The sequence below is a fragment of the Ctenocephalides felis genome, unplaced genomic scaffold (assembly GCF_003426905.1).
Source record: "Ctenocephalides felis isolate EL2017-DRISC unplaced genomic scaffold, ASM342690v1 CF-g0.4_SCAFFOLD_02499, whole genome shotgun sequence".
In the NCBI taxonomy this organism is placed as follows: domain Eukaryota; kingdom Metazoa; phylum Arthropoda; class Insecta; order Siphonaptera; family Pulicidae; genus Ctenocephalides; species Ctenocephalides felis.
Genome location: NW_020538653.1, coordinates 654 through 25,347, shown reverse-complemented (window position 1 = coordinate 25,347; position 24,694 = coordinate 654). Strand labels below are relative to the sequence as shown.

At 29.0% G+C, this 24,694-nt stretch overlaps 2 protein-coding genes, 1 long non-coding RNA gene and 1 pseudogene across 3 annotated transcripts; 2 read left to right on the top strand and 2 right to left on the bottom strand.

Moving 5' to 3' along the window:
* The first annotated feature begins 2,403 nt into the window (after positions 1–2,403).
* LOC113380971 lies at positions 2,404–6,917 on the top strand (annotated as a pseudogene).
* A 642-nt stretch (positions 6,918–7,559) lies between these two features.
* LOC113380973 (translation initiation factor eIF-2B subunit alpha-like) lies at positions 7,560–8,587 on the bottom strand. Its single transcript, XM_026619989.1, has 2 exons — positions 8,546–8,587; positions 7,560–8,484 (listed from the first exon to the last, which is right to left on the bottom strand). The coding sequence occupies exons 1-2, from the start codon at positions 8,556–8,558 to the stop codon at positions 7,592–7,594; spliced, it is 906 nt and encodes a 301-aa protein (XP_026475774.1). The 5' UTR covers positions 8,559–8,587; the 3' UTR covers positions 7,560–7,591.
* A 3,029-nt stretch (positions 8,588–11,616) lies between these two features.
* On the top strand, positions 11,617–17,826 carry LOC113380975. Its single transcript, XR_003367498.1, has 3 exons — positions 11,617–11,750; positions 11,866–12,000; positions 17,781–17,826. It is a non-coding gene; the product is annotated as an uncharacterized LOC113380975 (long non-coding RNA).
* Positions 17,827–20,313: 2,487 nt separating this feature from the next.
* LOC113380974 lies at positions 20,314–21,605 on the bottom strand. The gene is made up of 2 exons (XM_026619990.1): positions 21,224–21,605; positions 20,314–20,654 (listed from the first exon to the last, which is right to left on the bottom strand). The coding sequence occupies exons 1-2, from the start codon at positions 21,603–21,605 to the stop codon at positions 20,314–20,316; spliced, it is 723 nt and encodes a 240-aa protein (XP_026475775.1).
* Positions 21,606–24,694: the final 3,089 nt, after the last annotated feature.

Here is a 24,694-nt window from a genome sequence, read left to right as displayed (position 1 = left end):
GCCAATATCTAGAATTCAGCGTTCCAAATAGTAGAATTATCTCGTATTTGAATTACATGGTGTATTGTTCTTGTAAGATATAATTTATTTCAAAAGATATATAGCTATATACATTGCAAAATTTAAAATGTTTAATTTAAAGTATCAGCTGGATCTTACAACCGATAAACATACACTCTGGTGTTGTATAATTTGATAATTCCTAAACGTCTAACGGTTATTCGGATTTTGATCATTCTTTTTAGAGTTTGTCAAAGGAAATTTTTAAGATTAATAAACGATAAAGCTAGTAATATTCTAGAAATAATTGCAAAAATTACTAAAAAACACTTATCATTGTTTGACATTGAAAACATTTAAACTGCCATCTACTAGAAATGTCAATTCATTTGAAATTTGAATTTAGCTGAAATTATGAGCCTAGATAATATTAGAATATTATATACAAGAAAAATGTAATATCTACATTATTATTGCCGAAAAGCAGCTGAAATGTGCCAGAAATTAAAATAACATAAGATACAGTCAACAGTATATGTTGGAAGATGAAATTATATAATTCAGATTAATAAATAACGCAATATGTCCAAAATTGCATATACATTATTTTTTAAGCTTATGCATGTCGCATTTTGGTTTACTTTACTAAACTATTTTCATGTTCATAGTTTGTTTGATGTGTCAAAAATTCATTTGTATGGCATTAGATATGGAATATTTAGCAAGTTGATCTTAGATCGGAGAGTGCTCATAAGAACTAGATTTTACAAACGTATTCACCTAAGATTTGAACTTGAACAATAATGTTTTTTAAATTATTAGTAAGAAAATGTACTTTAGAAATTGTAATTGCCAAAAAGCAACCAATATATCATACGAGATTATGAAAATTATAGACTAAATTATTGAAGCAATTATGTTGTGTGGTAAAATCAAGTGTGATATTGTTCTTAAACCGCAGATACTATTTTTTCTGAATTTCTTATACTGCTTATAATAAGAACATAAATGAATCACAACGGCTTGACATCAAATAGGATATTAAAAGTATATGATAAAATATTTTAAAAAAATTGAACTTTTGAATTTTAGACTTGGGTACAGGACAACGTCTGTGGGTCATCTAGTATATATATATATATATATATATATATATATATACATATACATGTATATAGCAATTATTTGATCAGTTATGTTGAATCCTTCACATTTAAATGTTGTTACAAATGAGAAAAGAAGTTTTCTGTTGCTTCTCCTAAATTCTCTCGATTTTTCTTGAAATTGTTTGAATTTTTTTAAAAGATCAGTTAAAAAATAAATATACGTGATATCTTACTACACCCCTCCCTTCCCCACGTGATATTTCGAGATTTTTTATTAAACCTCTCTTCCCCCTAAAAACCTCACTTGATTAATAGACGCCCTCATAAGTAAAAGTTAAAACATGAACTATACTATAAATATGTGTAAGTAAATTTGTGAACTGTAATTTATATTTAATTAATGAAAGTTGCAAATTAATGGTTACTTGTAATACTATATACAATCATGAACATCCGTGTAAAAATTTACGTTGACAAATTATATTCTGGTTCCAATTATAACTTGAAACGTTCAACTCAAATTGCGATATAGTGAGAAATCCTTTGTGAACAAGTTTGACTTTCACTCGACAATGCTTTCTTCTGTTTGTCTAATATTGCATTATGTAATTGTATAATATCGAAAGTGAAACATATTGTTTATCTACATATTAGTTGCAATATAAATTTTACATTTCATAATACATCGAATATACAAATATTCAACTAATAACGGATTGATAAAGAGAATTGCTTCAAAGACTCAAATAAATCTATTATATATTTGTCCAATAATTTCATGATTGAGGTTTTAATTTATTATTCTTACATATGGGTTTCAAAATTATTTCATATTGTAAGTTTTCTTTTTTTGAAATAACATAAAGTTGCTTACTATATCTAATTGAATAACAAAATCTGTTATATTTGACGAATTTTTGCTCTAATTATAAGTGTTGTTTTGTTCCAATACATTGCTCCTAACTATTTCCCCCTTCTAAAATTTTGAGCAATATATGTGATTAGGTTTATTTATCATAAACATTTTAATGTTAATCTCAAATTATCATAAACATCCTAATGTTAATCTTAATAATTTCATAATATAAAAAATTAATTATATAAGGCCGTAGTCCAAGAATACGTCAATAATAAAATTTTAAGCTATTAATTAATTTTTTTGTTTTGTTGTTCAATGGTCATCGATATGTTTGTTAGACCTGTACAAAAAAATTCTTTTGTGATAGTGTTATATATATTTTTTAATAAAACAATAAACAATATCAAAGACGATTAAACTGTTTTTTTTTATTCACAGGTTGCCGATTCAGTATTACACAGAGTGGCTGGTGATAGCATAGCAAACAAGGTAGTTTATTAATTAAATATTTTTTCATTTTTACATCTTATTTAATTTATTGATAATGTAGATAATATATTAAGAATTCAACATCATTAAAGGAATATAGAATGAAATAGCAGTAGTTTTAGCATTAGCGAAAAGATTGAATGTTTTAATACGCCTAGTCGTTCTTTTCTCAATTTCTCAAGATGTACATTTTTTTTAAACAGAATGTGAAATAAAATTTTGTAAATAATCTTAGAGCAACATATATTTAAATTTATACAGGAATCTGGTATATTTTAAGATATCAGGATTCTTAACATCTAAGTTAATTTTAGCTTTTCAAGTTTTAATTTTCAAATATTGTGAATTTATAGAAAGGAAAAAGAAAATAGAAAGGAAAAACAACTACTGAGTTGTTTTTTCCAACATGACAATGTAGTATACAATGCCCCTTCTCGGCGGACTATTGTAAATTCATTAAATTTACTAAATGTCCTTTACTGGACAGTTGTAAATAAAAAGTTAATAAAAAAAAAAAGTTTTAATTTTATTTGATACATTATTAATTAATTGTTTTGTTTTTATTTTATAACTAATTTATAACATCCAGTGATTAGTATTAATAATATTAAATATTTTAGGTTGTGCATAAACAATTCAATTCTCCAATTGGCCTCTATTCCGATGCCAACGTCGCCGAAGCGATTCGTCATACAACAAGCCTACCGTAAGTAATCAATTTAGTATGTAATTATTTTATTATCGTTTAATTTTTAGCAAGGCTTAATAAATCGAAAACACAGCACATTTGCCAATACCTCAATTTTATTTTTTTCCGCACTCAATAGGGGCGCCACCAACTGTATCACGAAATTTTCTTATATTCGGAAAAGGTAAACCAGAAAAAATTTAATAAATGAATGAGATCGAGATTTCAAATATAAACAACAAAATGACAAACATGTTTTCACTAAAACTATAAAAATTGTAAAAAGCGAATATTAAACTAATTATTATTTTTTTCAATTCAATTGAAAAACATATATTTCATTATATAATGTGAATATTACATACAAGTGTAAAAGTTATTAGATTAGATTTTTTTTAGATTTGAAAACATTTATTTAAATTAAGGGGCACACTTTGTGTGACAACCTATAAAAGGTTATTTATGGGAATTAAAAAAAACTAGTGAATTCATCTATTTAAAATTTTGAGGGTATATTTTACATGTTTTGAGAATACTCAGTATAAATTTTGAAATAAAATATTAAATATTTTGAAATAACACTCAATCTCCGGCGGCGCCAAAAAAAAGATCCTCGGCTGCTGGAGTGATTGCAGCCTTCTCCTGAAAAAAGTTAAGTTTTTTCCAAAATTTTGGCCGTTTTTGCCTGCCAAAATTCAATTTTTGTTACGATCAAAAAACTGGAGGGTCGTCGTATGGAGAACTATATAGAAGAGATGCAAAATAAAATTTGATAGCGATCGGATCATTTGTCTTCGAGTAATCACTCCAGCAAATTCGAAAAATGCTGTTTCGAGAAAAACGCGTTTAATGATCGCCGTTATACTATATACTATATATACTCTTTTAAATGGCTGTAACTCAAAAACTATTTATGATATCGATTTAAAATTTTAGTATGTTATTTTTAAAGTTATAACCTATCGAAATATTTAAAAATTCAAAATTCAATTTTTTGAAATTTTCTCACTAGGTGTGCCCCAAATAAGGTGATACATTTGAGTTTTCTACAAGGGTGTTACACTCTTATAAATATCGCAATTGCATTTTATCTCAATCATCATAATAAAAATATACCTGTTAAAGAGAGAAAAATGTAAAGAAGAGTTACTAGATATTATAATAATATTTTGGAAAAAATAAGAATTACATAACAATCTGTTCGTTCATAATGAGATATTATGTTCCAAGTTTGGCATGGCGCGTTTGCCATACCAAACTTTTTCTTGTGCATAGTAACCAAGTGCCTGGTGGTTAGTATTAGGGTGATTCCTACAATTGAGGTAAAAGTTCCTTGCGAGCTTCTTTATTTGGTCCAAAAGCTGTCGGTACGTCAGTCTGTTCGTGTATGGTATTTTGTAGAGCAATAGTGCCTCGTCAGTTGGGTTTCTTGATTTGTTGAGTGCTAGTCGTGAAGCTTTGTTTTGTACTGTCTGTAGCCTCCGTCGGTTAGTCTTTGTTGTCGTGTTCCATGCTGGAGCAATAGCAGTACAACAATGCAGGTCTTATTAAGGTCCAGTAAAGTGTCCGCTTGTTAAGGTATTAAAAGTTTAAAGTAGTCTTGTATTATAGTAAGATAATCAGTTCTGAAAAAGAGTGAAGAAGTGAGCACAAAAGACCCTATGTTGAGTGCGGAAAATTCTAAAATGGGGTAAGGTGTATTCTACTTGATTATTTATTCTAAATTTTCTCCGCATGGGCTTTACCACTTTACACAATTTACTTCTGCAGTAAATTATCATCCTAAAGATTAGAATTAAGTTTGCCACATATCATTATAACATACATTTTATATATAATCATTTCCAATCAAATTTACTTTTATAATTTTATAAATAGTAATAATAGATAATAATGAATAATGATAATCAATATAATCATGGTTTTATTGGCAAGCAAACTAAAAGTTATACCATTTTCTGTGTATTATTAATATCAATACACAATAATAACAATACAAGTCATACAATACTATTTTGAAAAATAAATATTCGAATTTTAAATATTTGAAATGAGTTAATATATAGTTTTAAATATTTGAAATTGAGTTGTTAAATAATTTTCAAAAATATTACCCAAATATTGTAACCCTTTTTGAATGGCACAATTATATTATTAGTGCTTCAGCTATTTTATTTTTTTCTTCAATTATTTATCTTGGGCCGTTATTCATAAAAAAATACTACTAACCCCAAGTGGTTATAAAAATTATTACGATAATGAGTTTTTTACTTGAATAATCATTATATTAATATTTAATATTAATAATTTTTCTTTATGTAGATATAAACCGACTGTTGTTTACGATCCCGCCAAGAGTGAGACCTTTAGAGCTTGCAGGAAGAAGTATACGGTGGTGAAATACAAGAAGTCAGTACTCCAGCCCAAACAAAAGTGTTTCAACCGACCAAAACTGTACAATTCAAGGTAATTCTAATACATATTTACTGTTTTGTTAATAATACCGAAAGAATATCGATACATCTTAAAAAATAATTATTTTATAACAAATACAAACGTTTTGTTTTCTACAAATACAACTTTGTCTAATTTGTATTGACCTAATTATAAAATAACGTGTAAATGTGTAATTTTAGTATTCTCAGAACAAGTAAAAGCATGTAATTTCAATTGGTTTGCAAAAATTTTATTCGGATTGGAAGTGGAAAAAGTCTGGTTTGTTATTTTATGCACAAAAATACGAGCATAATAATTGAAAGGATTCATTCTATAGGCAATTAAGTATATCCCCTTAGTATTTGGGCAGGATATATTCACATTCGGTCTAGGCTAATCTCATACTTGTTTATCTATGGCTAATCTATATTTTTTATATTACAAATTACGAAAATGTATTTTTTACTATCCTTCCAATGCAAATGTTAACCATTATTATTTTAAAATGTTTAAATATGTAATAATTACGAATGTCACTATTATCTATTTTTAGAAACCAAATCCAGTAAGCCAACCACATTATCAGCAGAATCAATATGTAAGTATTAATGAAGAAATATAAATAAAATTATCTAATATGATTAAAAAGTTGCCTTTAATAGATACAATTATTTGGTAAATTATTGTAGAATTATAGGAATGGGAACTAAATAAAACCAAATAATTTTTTTTACTGTTAATGCGCATCAATGAAGAAAGTATAATTAGCATCAAAATGCATTTATATACTTACATTGTGAGGATTTCATTTTCAAATCCATGTTTGTGTTTATATAATTAGGTCTAAGGACAACAATAACATTTATTATCTACAGTTTTTTAAACAATTCGGGAATATTATATGTTTTCCCAATAAATAATCAGTTTATTGACTACTTACCTATGGTTATTCATTGTTATTTACAACAAATTTTTGTAAAGAATTTGAAATCAATTCTATGTTATGTTTCTTTATTGCTTATGATAAGTGATTGCAAAATACTTTTTTTGATTATATATTTTATTTTATCTTACAGCCTTTGAATGATTCTGGAGAAATTCATCAAAGCGGCTCATTCAAGAGATTAATGCACCACGTTTTAAACCAAAGCAATTATTAATTTTTTTATTAATGTAATAGGATGTTCAAATTAATTTAATTAACAATGTAAAATTTCATTTATTATTGTTCACTATAGCTTTTCCAGGTATGCCATTATTTAACATTAATAATATAATAACATTGAATAAACAAGCATTAAGATGTGCTTCAACGTTTTATCAAATATTTTTATTGTTTTTGTTTAGAGTATCCTAATTTTAAGAAAAGTTTACATTTTATGCTTCTCATGCTTTTTTTCATATTAATAGAATGGTCTATATTTACAGACTATTTTATTTAATATGTTCAATGAGTGTAATCTAGTCAAAGCTTAGTTTTGAAATAGAGCATATTAAAATATCCAAACTACATATTGAAATTATTATAATTCTGTATTTGCAACATTAATTAGCTTCTAAAATATATTATAGTTAACAATATGGTAGTTCCATATATAAGTTTTATTTTATTTTTCAAAAAAAAAAAAAACAAATGTTACTTCATGTATGTATATACATATATTAAATTAAATGTTGGTATCTATAACAATAATAAATAATATGTTGCATTATATTGTATTAAAGAAGTTTTAGAATATAGTGCAAAGTCATATTACGTACATTCGCATAATTCATGTACTTTGTAAATTTTGGAGCATTATAGCAAATTGTTTTTATCAAACGAGATATAAATAAAAATCATTTTATTCAACTTCAATGACTTGAACAATATCAATCTATAAAAAAGGTATTAGTATGATAGTAACATAGATAAAAGAAGAATATAATATGGATAGTAACTACTAATATGGATAAGATGAATAAAATACAAAAATAATGCTTCAATTTTTTTCTACTATATTTATTGATAAACTATAAATATAATTTAATTAATTCATCGCTAACTGCAGATGGAGTTAATATACCTAAATCTGTAAATAACAATGATATATATGCTGGTGGTGTATAATCTACAAGAGGGTGCTCATGACTTAAATTCTTTTGTATGCGTGTTGTTGTAGTGTATTTAAATTCTGCAGGCACATCTTGTTGGCTAAGCGGATATAATCTAGAAAATTTAAAGCTTTCAGTAAGTACATAAAATGGTTTCTTCATTTCCCTAGCACACAATGCCATAGTATAACTTCCAACTTTATTAATAATTCCACCACTCTCCACTACACCTTCGGCTCCAACCATAACTATATCGATTTGCTCCATAATACAGCCAATAGCGGAATCCAAAATAAGTGTGCATTGTATACCTTCGCATTCTAAATTTTTACACATCACTTCACCGCTATTATCAGGTGCTGAGTTTGTAACAAACACATGAAAATGTTTACTTTTGGCTGCTTCTTTCAATGTTTCGAGCACAACCCTTGATCTGGAGTGTGTTAAAACTGCACAGCCATCGGTTATAAACTGTGAAGCTAGTTTTGCTATGATACCTCTCGCTTCGACTAGTTTCTTTAAGAATAATTTTCCTCGATGTAACATGACTTGTTTGCATTCGGCAAAGGTTTCCTGATCTAGTTTAGCTAATGTAATGAACCTCAAGAATAGTTCGCAGCCTGAAGCAACTGCTGTTACTGGTTGATCGGTACTCCTCATTATTTCAACAGCAGATTGTAGAGAAGCATGCAGTTCCTGTACGGTTTCACTATTATAACATTCCAGAACTTTTAATAGTGTTCGAATTGCAGCCATTCCAGCAGAGACATCGGTTTCTGTTTTTAATATGTCTTCGAAAAATGTTTTTATCTCTGAAACGGTCATAGACAAGATCAACGTTGGAGAAATATGGTATTATTATGTATTATTTACCTTCACGATCCATTTTTTATATCAATAATATTGCGTACTAACTAAAGTATCATTTGTAATTGAAGCTTGAGGAAATAATATTTGTTTGGTTATGTTGATACTTTTGACGTTTACACTCGTTAGGTAAGCACATAGAGCTATCAGTCTAGACAACATTAGAATACCATGAGCCATAGATAAGGATGTGGCTATCAATACAAGATTAGACAAAACCGTTGAAGAAACAATTAATGAAGTTGTATCCGAAATGCAGAGTTATTCTGTTATTCTTGATTGTTTTGAGATTGAGACTGATACTCCACATAGTATTGACCATGCAGCCTACACATACTCAAACTATAAAAGAATGTATTCAGTAAAGGTGTGTAAAACTTTTTTTGTAGCTACAATATAAATAATATTTTGAAAGTACTTCAATTAATCTTATTTATTTATAGGTTCTGATTGGTTGCACTCCTAGACAATAATAGAATGCCATGTGTTCATAAAGCCATCCGGCTTTATTTCCTTTGTAGGTGATGTGGGTTTGGGCTGAATAACTGACACCCAAATTACTATGCTTTCGGGAATATTAAATAAATAAGAACCTGGAGATGCTATATTTACAACGGTAAATTCATGAGTAAAGAAAGACTTATATAGTTTCCAATTGTGCTTCGTATTCAGGATTTCCACCTATTCGGACCTAATTAGATAAATTAAGAAATATGGCTGTTCTTGTTCATCTCCCTTTTGTCCAAAATGGATTACTATTGCCAGAAGATATCATCAAACGTACTCATGTGCGTATACATGTTGAACGAGTTATACAGAGATTGAGAGTTTTTATAATACTGCATCATATACCGAAGGATCTTATTTTTAGATTTTTAGCTGATAACATTATGTATGTATGTACCATTTTAGCAAATATACAAACTTCTATCATTAAAGAAGAGGGTGATAAATGAATGTTTATATTAGGTTTATATGCATTAATTGAAAATGTTGCTTTATATTCATTGAATACATATGTGTCATAACTCTTGGCTTAGAGTTCCTTGACTTTGAAAGTTTATACTGAATTTTTAATTTTATATGTAATACATTTGAAAAGGCTTAAACATGCTATATATTCATTAACAGTATCATAATTCTTGATTTCAGTCTTTATATGGATTAGTTTGTAGTTTAGTTTATAGTTAAGTTTTTAAAGAATTCCACTTCTAAACAAATTAATGTTCGTTATATACTTAATCATGAACATTACGACTCAACTTCTGAGTGACTTTGAACATGGACAACACATATTTAAGCTGAAATTAGAAAAACATATTAAGGTGATCAGAAAACTGCAAGCCACGCTGAGCTCATGGCATGCCATTAATTGAAAACAGTGGTGAACAGTTCTTGCATGTACCTAAAATAATCTAAAACCAAAAACCGATTTTAATGGTTCTTTAAACATTCGATTTTCATTGATAGGGAGATGTGCTGATTAGTTTTTGGTAAAGGCAGGTTTAGCCGTTTCGGAGATATGGAGCAAAGAGTGCAAAAAATAGAATATTAAGGGGGGCGATACATGTAACAAGAAAAAAAAATCGATTTTTTTTTCTTTCATAAATCGTTACAATAACATCATTATTTATACAAGAAATATATTATACAAACATTATCAAAAATTATCATTATTTATACAAGAAAAACTCATTTAAGTGCCACGCCTCAACTCGACGCTTGAGTGCTATTGTACTCTTATCTGTTTCTGTGTCAAAACTTTAAACGCGTTTTTCTCAAAACGACATTTTTGAAATTTGCGGGCGGGATAACTCAAAAAGTTCTCAACCGATTCCAATGAAATTTTGCACACATCTACTTTACAGTAATAGCTTCTAGTTAAACCTCAAACATTCCAAATTTTTTTTCAAAAATTAAACCTTTTGCCAAAAAAAACATTGAAAAAAAGGTGAAAAATCGAACTTTTTTTTTCTAAGGTGTGCCAATTTACGATTTTGTGACTTTTTTAATTTTTTTTTGGTTTAACTAGAAGATATATGTTTCATGAACACGTACAAACTAATTTTTTTAAATTCAGATCACCGTACGAAAAGTGAGAACGCCCGCAAATTGATGGCGTTTTCCGAGAGGGTCTTGGCAGATTAATTTTTACGGCAGCCATTTAAAAAAAAAAAATTAAAAAAAAATTTTTTTTGTGTATTTTAATATATAATAAATAACCCTAAAAAAGTTCAAAAAGATTCAATCATTCCTTCCCAGTTTAAAAAGTCCTCAAAAAATGGTAAAAATTAAGGCGATTACATGTATCGCCCCCCTTAAGTTTTTGAAAGAATGGAGCATCCGATTTGAATGATCCAAAAAACATTCAATTCGTAATGACGGGGAGAAGCGGTGATTAGATTTTGGTCCAGCCGTTTCGGAGATACAGAGCTAAATGTGCAAAAAATGGCAGTTTTTGAGGGAACTTAGCGTCCGATTTGAATGATACAAAGAATTTTCTGCTTATTTTAACAAAATAATTGCTTTTGGAAAAAAAATATTTTTGTTTCAAATTTTTTTTTCAAAAAAAAAAATTTTTTTGTATATCGAAAATAATTTAGGTTTTAATTTTAATTCTGACTAAAGTTCTAATATACTTTAAACAAATGATTTCAACTTTGTAATTCAGTTTATACAATTCTTATAAATATTAGACAGTGTTACAATATTTATAATAATTTATTTATAAACATTTAATATTGCTCGCATATTTCATCACAGTACGGGAAGTTCCAGCAATTTGCCTTAAGTCACGATGCCATAACCACTAGTTAAATTATGTATTAGGGTATATACGTTTCAAAATATGTTTGAAACATTGTTACGCAATTGATGTATAATTTTTCAAATTAGAATTCATTAGATATGATAAACAAATAAGGTTTAAGTTTATAGATTAGGATGGGCATGAAGAGCATTTGCGCCTTGCAGGTTGTTAGTATTGCAACAGGCACATTCGCAGGCGGTCGCAGGCGAGTGAGCTGCCAGTTGTCAAAATTATAATTTTTTTCTATCGGACATGTGCAAATTCTAAATAGTGATAGTCATAAATAATTATACATAAAATGGTGTTACAGTGCTTGTACTTATTTAAAAAATAAAGTGTGTTGGCTGGCAAACAATAAAATGCATCAAACTCAATGAAGATTTTTCGATTTGTTTCTGTTCGGTGCGTATGATAGTAACGATTGCGTCAGTACTCATGTATTATTATATTAGAATTTAAATGATTGATAATACATTATTATGTTAGGTAAATGTTAATAATAATTTTATTCTTTTAGCACCAAAAATCTGATGATAACTTGGATTTGATGATAACTTGGATTTGATGATAACTTGGATTTGATGATAACTTGAGATGACATGGAATGAAAATGCGCTTAAGTACGTTCCATGATAAAGCATTACAGCACAAGGTAATACAATTAATACCGAATTTTTCATATAAAACAAATAGGTATATGTGTGAAAAAAATATCAATATTTCCAAATAATTAATTCCAAATTGGCCAAAGTTGTTCAAGCTGGCATAGCATTCGTGACTATTTTCTTACGCAGTGTACAGTTTATCACAATTTTTTTTTTCATTTTTATTATTTTTTGAACAGCAATCAGAACCTTACGTCCTATGAGCTGTTGGGCTGAAACTTCTCCTTACTTCGTATTTTTGTAGATGGTAACCCAATGGTTAATCCATCCATATTTGATGATTTTTGTTTTTAGAATTAATCTAATAGGGCTGACTTTTTATTGGTGCAGCAATGCTGGGTGAGGGCTATTTTCACTTGGAAACATATTGCTATCTATATTTCCAAGTGAAAATCGTTGTCACTGCTGCCTGACAATAGGCTGCTCGAAGTGGGTATCGAGCCCGGGACCTCTGAAACAAGTCCGTCCCGTCGCTCTTAACCGCTTACAACGGGCGAGCCCCAAAAATTAAAATAATTTTGTGTTTTATAGTTTTGTATAAATATTTTGTAATACTTGCGATTGTCGTATCGGCCCATGTCCGTAATCCGTAATATTTTCTTCTGGCCTGATTATCGAACGTGGGCTATGGCCGCAATATTTACGTTTGGTCTAGCCATTGTACGCGGGCTCTGCTCGTCATTGTAAGTTAAGGTGTTTTACATGCTTCAAATACCTTATTTAGCTTATTTTATTATATTTCTTTTTAACCCTTACCGGCCGACACCGATTTAACCCCTTAACCCCTTAACTTATGATTTAGATTCGAAATTGTCGGACTAAAGTCGTTCGAACTGGTGCAGGGTTTGTGACTATTTTTTCACACAGTGTACAGTTTATCACAAAATTAAAAATAATTTTGTGTTTTATAGTTTCGTATAAATATTTTGTAATAATTTCAATCACCGTACCGGACGATGGCCGTAATATTTACGTTTGGCCTACCCATCGTAAGCGGGCTCTGCTCGCTATTGTAAGTTAACGAGTTAAAAACAATCTACTAGCAACTAGGGTTTATACAAAAACCGACATTTCAGAAAACCGGTTTTCGAATTTTAATTTTGCCAGAAAACCGGTTTTAACCGGTTTTCGAATTTTATATGGGAAATAAATTTTTGCTCGAATATTCTGTTAATAACAAAAATTTATCCACAAATTTAGTGCGATTTTAAGCAGTATTTGATTGAAATTATTTATTGTTAAATTTTATGGATAGTAAACAAAATTATTTTAATTTTAATTAGTAAATCAAAAATAGTTATATAATAGTTTATGTGGATTAAATAATTTTGAAAATAATTATCCGTTAATTATGCATTATTTTCACATATAAGAATGTAAATATTTCTATGATAGTGAAAGAAAATTTCGAATTTTCGAAAAAATGAATCAATTTAAAATTAAAAAAATACATTTATTCAATTAAAAAATTAGATACATCCTTGATAATATCAATTTTAGTTTTAAAAACAATTAAGCTAAGCCGCGAGTATTTTCTATTTCCAGTAGTTTCAATTAATTAATTTTCAAAATTCTAATTATTTTTTTGTTTGAAAAAAATTGTGATTTTAAAAATATTTAAATATCTTCGATTTCCTTTACTAGTCCATTCATCTATAGTTATAGAAAATTTTTGTCTTTTATTTTTCATACAGTTTATTTCATTTATAGTTTCATGTTTTATAGATTCGTAAAAGTTGTAAATAAGTTCCATAACCCTAGAATTATTCTGTGGTAAGCAATAATTCCGTTTTTGTAATGACTCTCTTATAAATGAGCTTTTTGTTATGCAATTAATTGATAGTCCATCTAATGCAGCGAGCTTTGACACTATTTCTTCTAAACAAGTTTTTTTCACAAAATTAAAAATACGTGGTTGTGTACATGTTTGTAAAGTCGAGCCGGCATCCGACAATTTTTTTCTTTTTTTTTATCGTGTACTGTTTTCAAATGATTATGTAAATTGTGCTTGATCCTTTGCAAGAAAGCATTTTATTGCAATAAATACAACGCGTTTTTTCTTTGTCTACTTTTTTAAAATAATTCTACACGTCTGACATTTTAGACTACAAAAATATAAATAGTTTAAATAATAATATATATTTTCATAATAATAAAATATGTTAACTACTTACATTTTTTATTTTATCTATATCAAATATCGATCAATGGCACTGAACACTGAATACTGAACTTATAAACTACACATAAAGAAACAAGAAGTCCATTGATCGGAAATAATATAAACACTCGTATAAACATTAGAATTAATATATACATTAGACAAAAGATAAAACACAAAACCTTTCTGGGAACCATAGCAGACTGATAAGATTTTTTACAAAAAAACCGGTTTTCGAATTTCATAAATTTCGTCAAAAAACCGGTTTTTAAAACCGGTTTTTGAAAACCGACAAACCCTACTAGCAACTCGGTGCGGCGTTCTGACAAAAACGTACCTGCTGTAAATTTGATATTATTGTCTATCTTATCCAACTTATTTGATATGAATTTGGTGGTCATTGAACATACATTTACAATAATATCTAAATTTATTTTCTGCAGTATGTTAAAGTTTAAAGAAATTTCAAGCAGGCATAGAGCATTGATCCCACTGTCGTTATAATTATTTAGCATCGTCACAGTTTTATATCATTCCACAGAAAAGTGTAGTACGTACATGGTTTTTTATATGACTCTGCTTTCTATGAAAATTTTGCTTTATGAATTGTACGGTCATTTTACCGCATTAAAAAAAAAGATTAGAAAATACTTCGAAAATAACTATTAGTGAATTCTGAAAAGAGAACACTATTTTCTTTGCACACATTAATTCTCAAGAATGAGCCACCTTTTCAACTCTCGGGTCGCATTTAAGTTTCACAATTTTATGGTAGGCCGAACTTCTTAATAATTTACAAAACTTGATATATACTAATAATAATAAACATCATAATATAAAAATACTAAATTAAAAAAAGTAAATATGTCATAAATTTATGAAACAAGAAAAGAATACATCTTATATATAAAAATGAAACGCAAAATATGTTAGTAAGCGCATGAATCAACAATGCCTGGACCAATTTGGCCAATTCTTTTTCTAAAATGTTTGTTGCAGTCCAAGGATGGTTCTTACGGCGAGAAAAATTCGAATAATTACCGGGAAAACCCTAAAAACAGCCCTTTTCTTTTTCTCATACAAACGTTTCCTAACTAAAGCGTAGAATCAGTTTGAGCTTATATAAAGTTCATACTAAATTACAAGCACTCACTGCATATTCCTTTTGAACGATTATTCGAATTTTGATAAATCTTTCTGAAGTTTGTTAAAGAAATTTTCTAGGGAGTTTGTGATTATAAAGTAGTGGAATGTGCAATATGGTAGATATAAATGTAAAAAAAGAAAACTGTCATCTGCCAAAAACTTCAATTTACTTATGAACATAGACAATATTAGAATATATATAATAAATTTATGATTATGAATAATAAAAATGAAATGTCTACATTATTATTGCCAAAAAGCAACTGAAAGTGCCAGAAATTAAAATAATATAATATATAGATTAGGAGAAGTTTAAAATGCAATTTTGGATATCTCAAATAATATAAAATTAAATTGATTTAATCGAACATAAAGTACCAGTGTCATGTTATAGGTATGGTTATGTTATACCGTTTAAAAGACTTCAATTTTCAATATAGTGTGGGAATTGAGACTCATCATTTTATTTAAAGCAGTTCTACATTTTACATTACTCCTATTATAAAAGCATATGCATTTTATCGTGAAGAGTAATTTAAAAAACAATAATTATTATTTTTAGGTGAACGGTAAATATTAGTATTTTATATTGAAAAATTGTAGACACGAGTACAGAACAACGTCTGTCGGGTCATCTAGTTATAAATAAAATACTACTCATAGATAAGTAAACATAAATGATACTACTATAGAAATGCTTGAAGGGCAGCAGAAAAATATTTAAAAGGCCGCATGAAACCCACGGGCACGGTTTACCCATCCTTGATCTTTCTATTTAACAGTTTGAATGCAAACTGAGTTTGAATCTTTGAATGCATACAAACAGCCGGGTGTCTCAGAGAAAAGACAGACCAGCGCACGAACAGATTTATGTGATCTCTCAGGGAGACCGGTAAGGGTTAATATTCCGTTGGCAGTTTAAGTTATTAAAATTGCAAACAAATTAAAAAATGTTTTGTTTTTAAATATTCACGTTTCAATAATGTGTTATGTCTGGATGTATGTCCATGGCACGAATATGGCTGAACCGATTTTAATTCAATTTTTGCTCACTAATTTTAGAGGTACGATGCAAAAAGTATAAAAATATCTATAACAAATTTACATTTATTTTTGTTGAAAATACATATATTTTTGTAGTTTGATGATTAAATGTTTTCACTAACTGCAAATTGTAGTTTCCATGCCAATGAGTTCTTTTTTTAATATCTGTAAGATTCACCCGAAGAACCATTTCAGTTATAAGAATCTTTTGAAAATTTTAACTATTTGAATGATTAGAATATAGATAGAAAAATGTTAGATTGTAGGAAATAATTTTAAATCAATATTAGCGTTTTGCCTAATTTAGTGTTTAATACTATTTATAGTGTAAGGCATATATGAACAAAAACACAGTGGTCTTATTTAAACATTGTTTTATTAACGTTTACGCGACTGTATAATATGAAAAAAGCTATAATTCATTGTCACAGTTGGGCTCGCCCGTAGGTAAGCGGTTAAGAGCGACGGGACTTGTTTCAGAGGTCCCGGGTTCGATACCCACTTCGAGCAGCCTATTGTCAGGCAGCAGTGACAACGATTTTCACTTGGAAATATAGATAGCAATATGTTTCCAAGTGAAAATAGCCCTTGCCCGGCATTGCTGCATCAATAAAAAGTCAGCTCTATTAGATTAATTCTAATAACAAAAATTATGAAATATGGATGGATTAACCATTGGGTTACTTTTTAAAAATACGAAGTAAGGAGAAGTTTCAGCCCAACAGCTCATAGGACATTAAAAAAAAAAACAAAAAATTGTCACAGTCGAAGTTGTCGCAGTTCAAAGGTGTTTTGCGCTTTGAATACACCTAAGTCTGTTTTTACACGGAGATTGGTTCCAGAAGAATCCGTGTAAAAAAAAAAACGTGTAAAAAAGACATTGATCTTATACAAAAATGGGTGATTTGTTCCTAATCTCTAAAACCTATTAAAATTAGTGAAAAACAAGAATTTTTAAGAACAAGAATTCATGTTTATTTTATTAAATCAAATATATAATTCTGATACTATCGATGGTTTCAGACTTTTTTCTTTCATAAATACTTTTTTTGTGATATGAACATACTTCGCAAAAATTAAATTTGACAAAAAAAATTTAATTACATAAAATTTCAAATCGTGCTAAATGGAATAAAATCGTGTAAAAAAATTAAAAATATTCAATTTTCAAACCGTGTTATATCAAAACCGTGTACAAAAAGACCGTGTAAAAACAGACTTAGGTGTAGTTTATTTTGAGGATATTTTTCTCATGTTTTTTGAGTCGATAAACTGCCTGCTAATAGCGGTTTTAAAGTTCAAATGCACAAAATTATGAAAAATTAACTACAAAAACCAAAAAATGGTGATTTCACCAAAGCCTTAGGTTCATAATTTTCAAACAAACTGAGATCTTTTTTCTATTTTTTTTTTCAGAACATGTGAGGTCAATACTATCACCCCGTTTGGGCTTGACGTCAAGGTCAGTGACACCCTGTATATATATATATATATATATATATATATAATAATACTTATAATGGGTAGTACTGCCTTAGGGCAGGTCCGTGAGCTGGGTTAAACTTCTACTCAGTTCAGGAAAGAATAGTGCGAGAGGTTTCCCATTGCTATTTCACACTGCAGTGTTCGTGACGGGCTCATTTTCAAATGGCAAAATAGTTTTAATATATTTCAAAGTAAAAATAAACATCGCCACTGAACGGACTCGAACTATAGGGTGGCCCATTTAAAAATTGGAATTTATCGATAGCAACTTGCTTGTAGGCCACACCGTGCGGAATTCGAAGTTGCGATATATGAAAAAAAAAACTAAGAATTTTGAGACCTTTCTAACGATATATAATACTTTATATGATTTTTTTACAAAAATATCTAAACCGTAAGATCACTAAATCACTAGGACCACTAGATGGACCACCCGTTAGTAAAAGAAACGTATCAAACATTTTTAAAAATTCCAAAGTGGTTTTAAAAAGTTTAACAACTAATTACGAAGAAATAGCCTCACCGATCTTTACTAAATAGTAATCAGGTCGATTCTTCAGAATATAAATTTATGAATTATAGGTTTCTCTATCTTCTAATATCTACATCTAATTGGTGAACTTATTAAAAATTGTGTGTCAATCATTTTAATGGCCTAAGTTTTCTAGTAATATTTTATTCTGTTAATTGTTAAACTTATAACAATTTTATAATAAAATAGTAATCTTGATTACATTTCTAAGCTGATACACCGTAATAATGTTATTTCTTGTCTATTTGTCCTTAATACTTTGAATTACCTACTGCTTATTTGTGTAAATGTAACGCTGTTTGTTTTGCTTTTCTTGCAACTTGAACAAATTCCATTGCATCACAGTTTGAATCTGAGCTCAATTACATTAATAAATAGATATATTAATTACAAATAACTCTGTACTTTGTATACGGAATAATGTTAGTAAACCTTTGAAGCTATTTTGAAATGTTCAAGAATAAGTCCACACTGATGATTTTATTTTATAAAAATATATAGATATATTATACTTTGTTCTATATAATAATCTTTTCTTCGTATACACGGTATATATGTTTATCATGTTTTTGAAGCCATTTAGAAATGTTCAAGAATAAGTCCACTTGGATTAATTTCTTTTATACATCATTATTCTAGAAAGCACTGACAGTAGCCAATTAGCGTGTTTATCCAAAAACTGGAAATTTCGAGCAAAGTGTATCGCTGAGCAATTTTTACAAATGAACAATTAATTTTACCCACAGTAGCGCAACATATAGGTATATTATTATAAATCCAAATAACTATTGGTGCATGACACCGTGCCTTAAGGCAAATTGCTTGAACTTTTGGTACCGTAATTTAAAATTTTGAAAAACTTTAAATTTTTTTGAAATATTAGAGAAAAAATGATTTTTGAGAATATTGAGATTTTAGAAAAAATGGACTTCTGTACTTAGCGTCCTAAGCACGAAAACCATCGTCTGGCAGGTTTCAACCCTGCACATCGTGGACGCGCAGGAGTTTGAAAATGCAAACATCTGGCGGGTACTTGTGCAGGTTGAAATCGCCTGATATTTTGGTTTTTGAACTTCTCAATGAGTAAATTGAATCGTATAAAAATTTGAAGCTCACAGGTAAAAGTATAATTTTCGTTTTTTATGCATTTTTAAACTTGTGGGCGACTATGATGTGCAGGGCTGAAACCTGCCAAACGATAGTTTTTGTACTTACTTGTTAGCACTCTAAGAACCATAAACAATAATTTTTAGCCTCACAGAAACACCGTTATTCAAAAGGTTCAGTAGCTCTTGGTCCATTAAATGGTACTTAGATTACAGGATAATAATAACAAATGTGAACAGACATTTTTTTTTCATTTCAATAACTGACAATTTAGCTATATGATTTATTAAATAAAGAAGACATCTAAAATCGAATAATTGATATGTAAAATATCAAGTAAGATTGGAGAATTAGTTAACATTTTACGAGCCTTATGTCAACAATGTTATTCATTTTTTCTTACGAATCTGCAATCATATTCAGCTAGAACTTCATCATTGTGTTTGATATGAACTTCATAAATTTTGCTGTAAGAACTGAAAACTTCGCTGTTAGAAGAGAAGATATTTAATTCGTAAGTTCAAAGAACCGGATATTTTCCTCTTCCAATTGTGGGTGAAAGTAAGTTACCAAAGTTTTGTATATTTGACTTTATTTCATAATATATTATAACAATAAATAAATTTATAAAATATTTAACTCAATACTTCATAAATACAATAAATTATGTACATCGCCCGTAATGTGGGGCTTTTATAAACAATCGCGTCACAACGTTCAGCATTAAATCGAAGATATAAATAGTTGAATAAATTAATGTGTTACTACTAGCCCGTTATCGGGATCAATCGCATATTTCGTCGCCGGGATCGAAATATTCGATCATCATGATGCATAGTGAGCGGTCTTGGGTTCGTACTGTTGACGCCACGCGCGGTATGCAAATGCATTTGCGTCGGCCTCGGCATCTCGCCGTCTTCTGTGATGTTCGTCGTGGTGCGGGATGGATACGTAGCTCACGTGGTGGCCGCCGTCATCGTGGCTGTGCTCGGATAGCTTTTTGACACCGATTATTGCTGAAATCATCAAAGCCATCATGGCAACACCGAGGGCTTTTAGGGCAATTGCAGCGATACCACCGAAACCAAGGATAGCCTTCATCTTTGCCATCATCAAAGCCATCATCAGGATGATGCCGCTGCCTCCTTTTTCCTTCTTACGTGCCTCTGTAGGAGGATGTCAAATTAATTATATAAGGGAATTACGAATATTAGCTCAATGTTTCTAGTTCAGATATAAAATTACTCGTTATTGAATAAACAACACAAATATTTTTTTACGATAAATTACATAAATGCAAAGTAAACTTATATGTCTATTTTGTATCAAATTTAAGTGCATCAAGCATATTTAGCTGAAACATTTTTTTAAAGGCTATCAAATTAATGGAATTAAACAGCTTTCACATTTAATTTAAATTTTTTGCTTGTTTTCTAGTTATTTATAATGTTATCAAAACTATTTTTTTATATTTTCAAACATAACAAAAAACGATTTAAATTATATAGAACTTGATTATGATTTAATTTTTTGAGACATACGTTTTCTTTTAATTTAGCGTTGAGTTGAATTATATTATTGACATATAATATTATAAATAAATTTATTTATTAAAATGAATGTATTCATATAGGTAATAGAAATTATGAATCCACCTATATAATACACATGTACAAAAATTCATAATTGCACGCATTAATCCATTTGTGCTAACCAATTTACACGATTATCTCACCTCCGAGAGTTTTGTCTTGTTCGATATCCTTGTAAGTTTCGGTTAAGAATTCTCTAACTTGGGATCCAGGCATTAAGTTATTTAATTTAATCTTGAGTTCGTGTGATTCGAGGAATCTGGCCAGTCGGCTCAGCAAGGGCTCGTTTGGCGATGGTGATCCGCCGCCGTTGGCCCTTGCTTCACCTAGTGGCACAACCTCGACAACTTCAATTCCATCGACCAAATTCATAACGTCAGCGCTTCCTGCGGGACCATACTGCTCCAAAGCTTCCCGTACGACCCGCGCTCCATGCTGACACGAGCTTCCATTGCACTTATCCGCGTAACACTGTGCCAAAACACTCACAATAAGAACACATACTAGCTTTAAACACATTGCCATTGTGAATTATTTTAAAATTTTATCCTTCTGCAGAGGATAGATTAATTAATAATTTCAAAGAAATTATATGAATTTATATTAATAAGTCCGTCGATGTTTGGATTACTGATCAACACTGATGTAAAACTTAATTGTAACACAACATATATACGTTCAACTAGATCATTTCACTTCTTCTTTCTCTCTTCAAAATTCTAATATATTTGCACTTATACGGCTATTACTATTTCATTCAATGTAGACATGCGTAGCCCCCACTCATGTCCGATGCCGTTCATATGTAGAGTTTTTTCTGTATCAAAAATATGCATAACATTATCAATTCCTGACTCTGAAATTCAACGATAGATTGTATACCATCAATTCATTTTTTTTAATCTTGGCATATGTACCCATATTGAATTCAACCGGAACTCTATCGTTGTGATATCCGTTCGTTTCTCCGTCTGACTAGACGTTGACATTTGGATCAATAGCCTTTTAAAAATATTGGATAATTAAAGAAAAACTAAAGTAAATAATTAAATTCATTTACTGAGAATTTCGCAAAAACCAAAATTTTCACAAAACTTCACTTTCTAATTGTATTACTTCTTATAATATTTTGCTTACATATTTGCAATTAACTAAACTTATAATAATTAAAAAGGAAATTGTTTTAGTTCAAATTCTATACGTTACTTATACAGTAAAACCTCGATTATCCGGACTAATTTTTGTCGATAGGCATCCGGATAATCGAAAATCCGGATAATCCAAATTATGAAGAATAATGTTTTGTTTATTAAAAATAACAAATGCATACATAGATATCAACAAAAATCGATGTTTATTAGAAAATTAACACTTACATACGAGTATTTTCTTAGATTACATTATACATATTATATTAACATGAGCTAAAATAATCAGGTAGTACGTAAAGTATCAATGAAGAAGAAAAGTTGCTTACAAATAATTTGTTGATCGTTTTTGTAAAAACCAACAATATAGAGCTTCTTCTAAGATTTTCACTACCCTCTTTACTATCTAACTTGCAAGTGTACGACAAAATTGAAGCGGCATTCTTTTTAATATCGCTTATAGTAGATGTATCTACACTACACCATACCTATCAGCTAACTTACGGCCGGTTTCGCCCTTTTTAATGATTCTATAATATTTATTTTATCTTTAAGGGATAATACCACCCTTTAAAAATGCATATATGCACGTCAAAACAGAGAATGTATTAATGTATATATACACATCAGAATATGCAAGTTCCGACGCGATTATGTCCGGATAATCGCGAATCCGTATAACCGAGGTCCGGATAATCGAGGTTCTACTGTAATAACATAGAAGTTCTACATGAGCCATCTCAGACATATATGCTTTTCAGTCATTTTGCAAAAACAATTCTTTGATACATTAAGTTCTCTTGATACATTTTTAACTAAATTTTTTAATAAAGTTACCACTGCACATGTGAAAATGTTTCTGATTTTATCCTGCCATTAACTTGTTAATTATAACATTAATCGTGCTTTTTCCTTGTAGATTTTCTTATAGATTTATATCCTCATTTTATGATATCCTAGAGAAATGCTGGTTAAAAATTTAGGTGTTCTCTGAAGAGTTTTAAGCATAATACTATTAATTATTTTCTCAAAAAATTCTGCTGATATGTAACGTATAACATACAGTATAACATTTTGTAAATATCTTATAATGTAAGTTCAAATATGATAATATGTTATTATATGATTAAATGTTACAGAAAGTCAAAGTTACAATATTTTTTTTGGAGCTTGTTTAAATTTTTACGCTGTTATGTTAAGTCTTTTATAGACATTTAGGCAGTATATAATATTACTACCCTCAATGGACTTCTTACTTGATAAGATGGTCCAACATTGTTTATAATTCGAAATTAACCAAAATAGATAATTTCTTCATAAAACTTTTATCTTTGTACATACGGTTTGAAAGTTATTAAGAAAGTCACAAAGTTTTTATGATCGAAACTGAACTTTCTTATTATCCAATACAAATCTATTTGAAATGGAATTCACATAAACCAAACCTACTTGTTTCACTAATTAATAACAATAAGTTGATTAGGCGGATCAGGTTCCTTGTAAAACAAGTTGCTTATATGGGCTTAAATTAAACTTAAATGAAATTATAAAATTTTATTTTTGGCATCTGCATATAATATATAATTAAGATATAGACGTATGGGGAGCCATTTAAAATTGTCTGTAATAAAGAGGAGGAATTGATATTAAATGGTAATTTAATTTTTTTTAACTTGTAAAAAATAAAATAATTGTACACAAATTTGTTTCTATCTATTATAACATAAAATAAAAATTCACCGTTAATGTAAATTATTTTTTACACATACACCTATCCCCGTTTTACACGGCAGGTACTCGTTTTAGGCGTTTTCGAACTTACACGGTTTTTGAAAACATTGTTTTTTAACGAAATGTATTAAATTTGCATTTACACGAAATTATAAACATTAATTTGCCTATATCTATAATAACATTCTCATTTTTTTTGCTGCCAACATTTTACGAATTTCTAGTAGTGTATGTCTATGTGAAAAATGGATAAGATGGGAACTCCCCGTTTTATGATCAAAACTAAATTGTATGTGTGTATAGGTTTGTTTGAAGAACCAAACCGAAAAAAATGTTAAGTTTCATTTAACGCAATCAACTCAAAAAAATTCTAATTTTAATTTTTATCTATAGAGAAAATGTAATATTTAAGATTATTTCATATTTGTTTCATTTTGATATTGAATATATTAATATTTATTTTTCGTTCAATGTGTATGATATTCATCATATTAAAAATTGACAGAAGGACTTTTCATAGTGATTTTCGATTAGCACGGTTTTTCCATATAAGAATGAATTTTGAGTTACACGGTTTTTTATGGAACCTATCTTCCGTATAAAGCGGGGGATAGGTGTTTTTCTGTTGATCTTTAAATCAAAATTAATGAGGTTTGTGTTATGTTGTATCAGTTGGTTTTTATTTATCTCAGTGTATCTTTATTTGTAATATTTTCGAAACTTCAGCCTGTTTAA

What these genes read in the sequence shown, in the direction of transcription:
- LOC113380974 (XM_026619990.1), bottom strand. Translation starts at nt 21,605, where the DNA reads ATGGCAATGTGTTTAAAGCTAGTATGTGTTCTTATTGTGAGTGTTTTG. An exon ending in ACAAGACAAAACTCTCGGAG is followed by an intron (nt 20,655 to 21,223) that starts GTGAGATAATCG and finishes ATCCTCCTACAG; the next exon opens with AGGCACGTAAGAAGGAAAAA.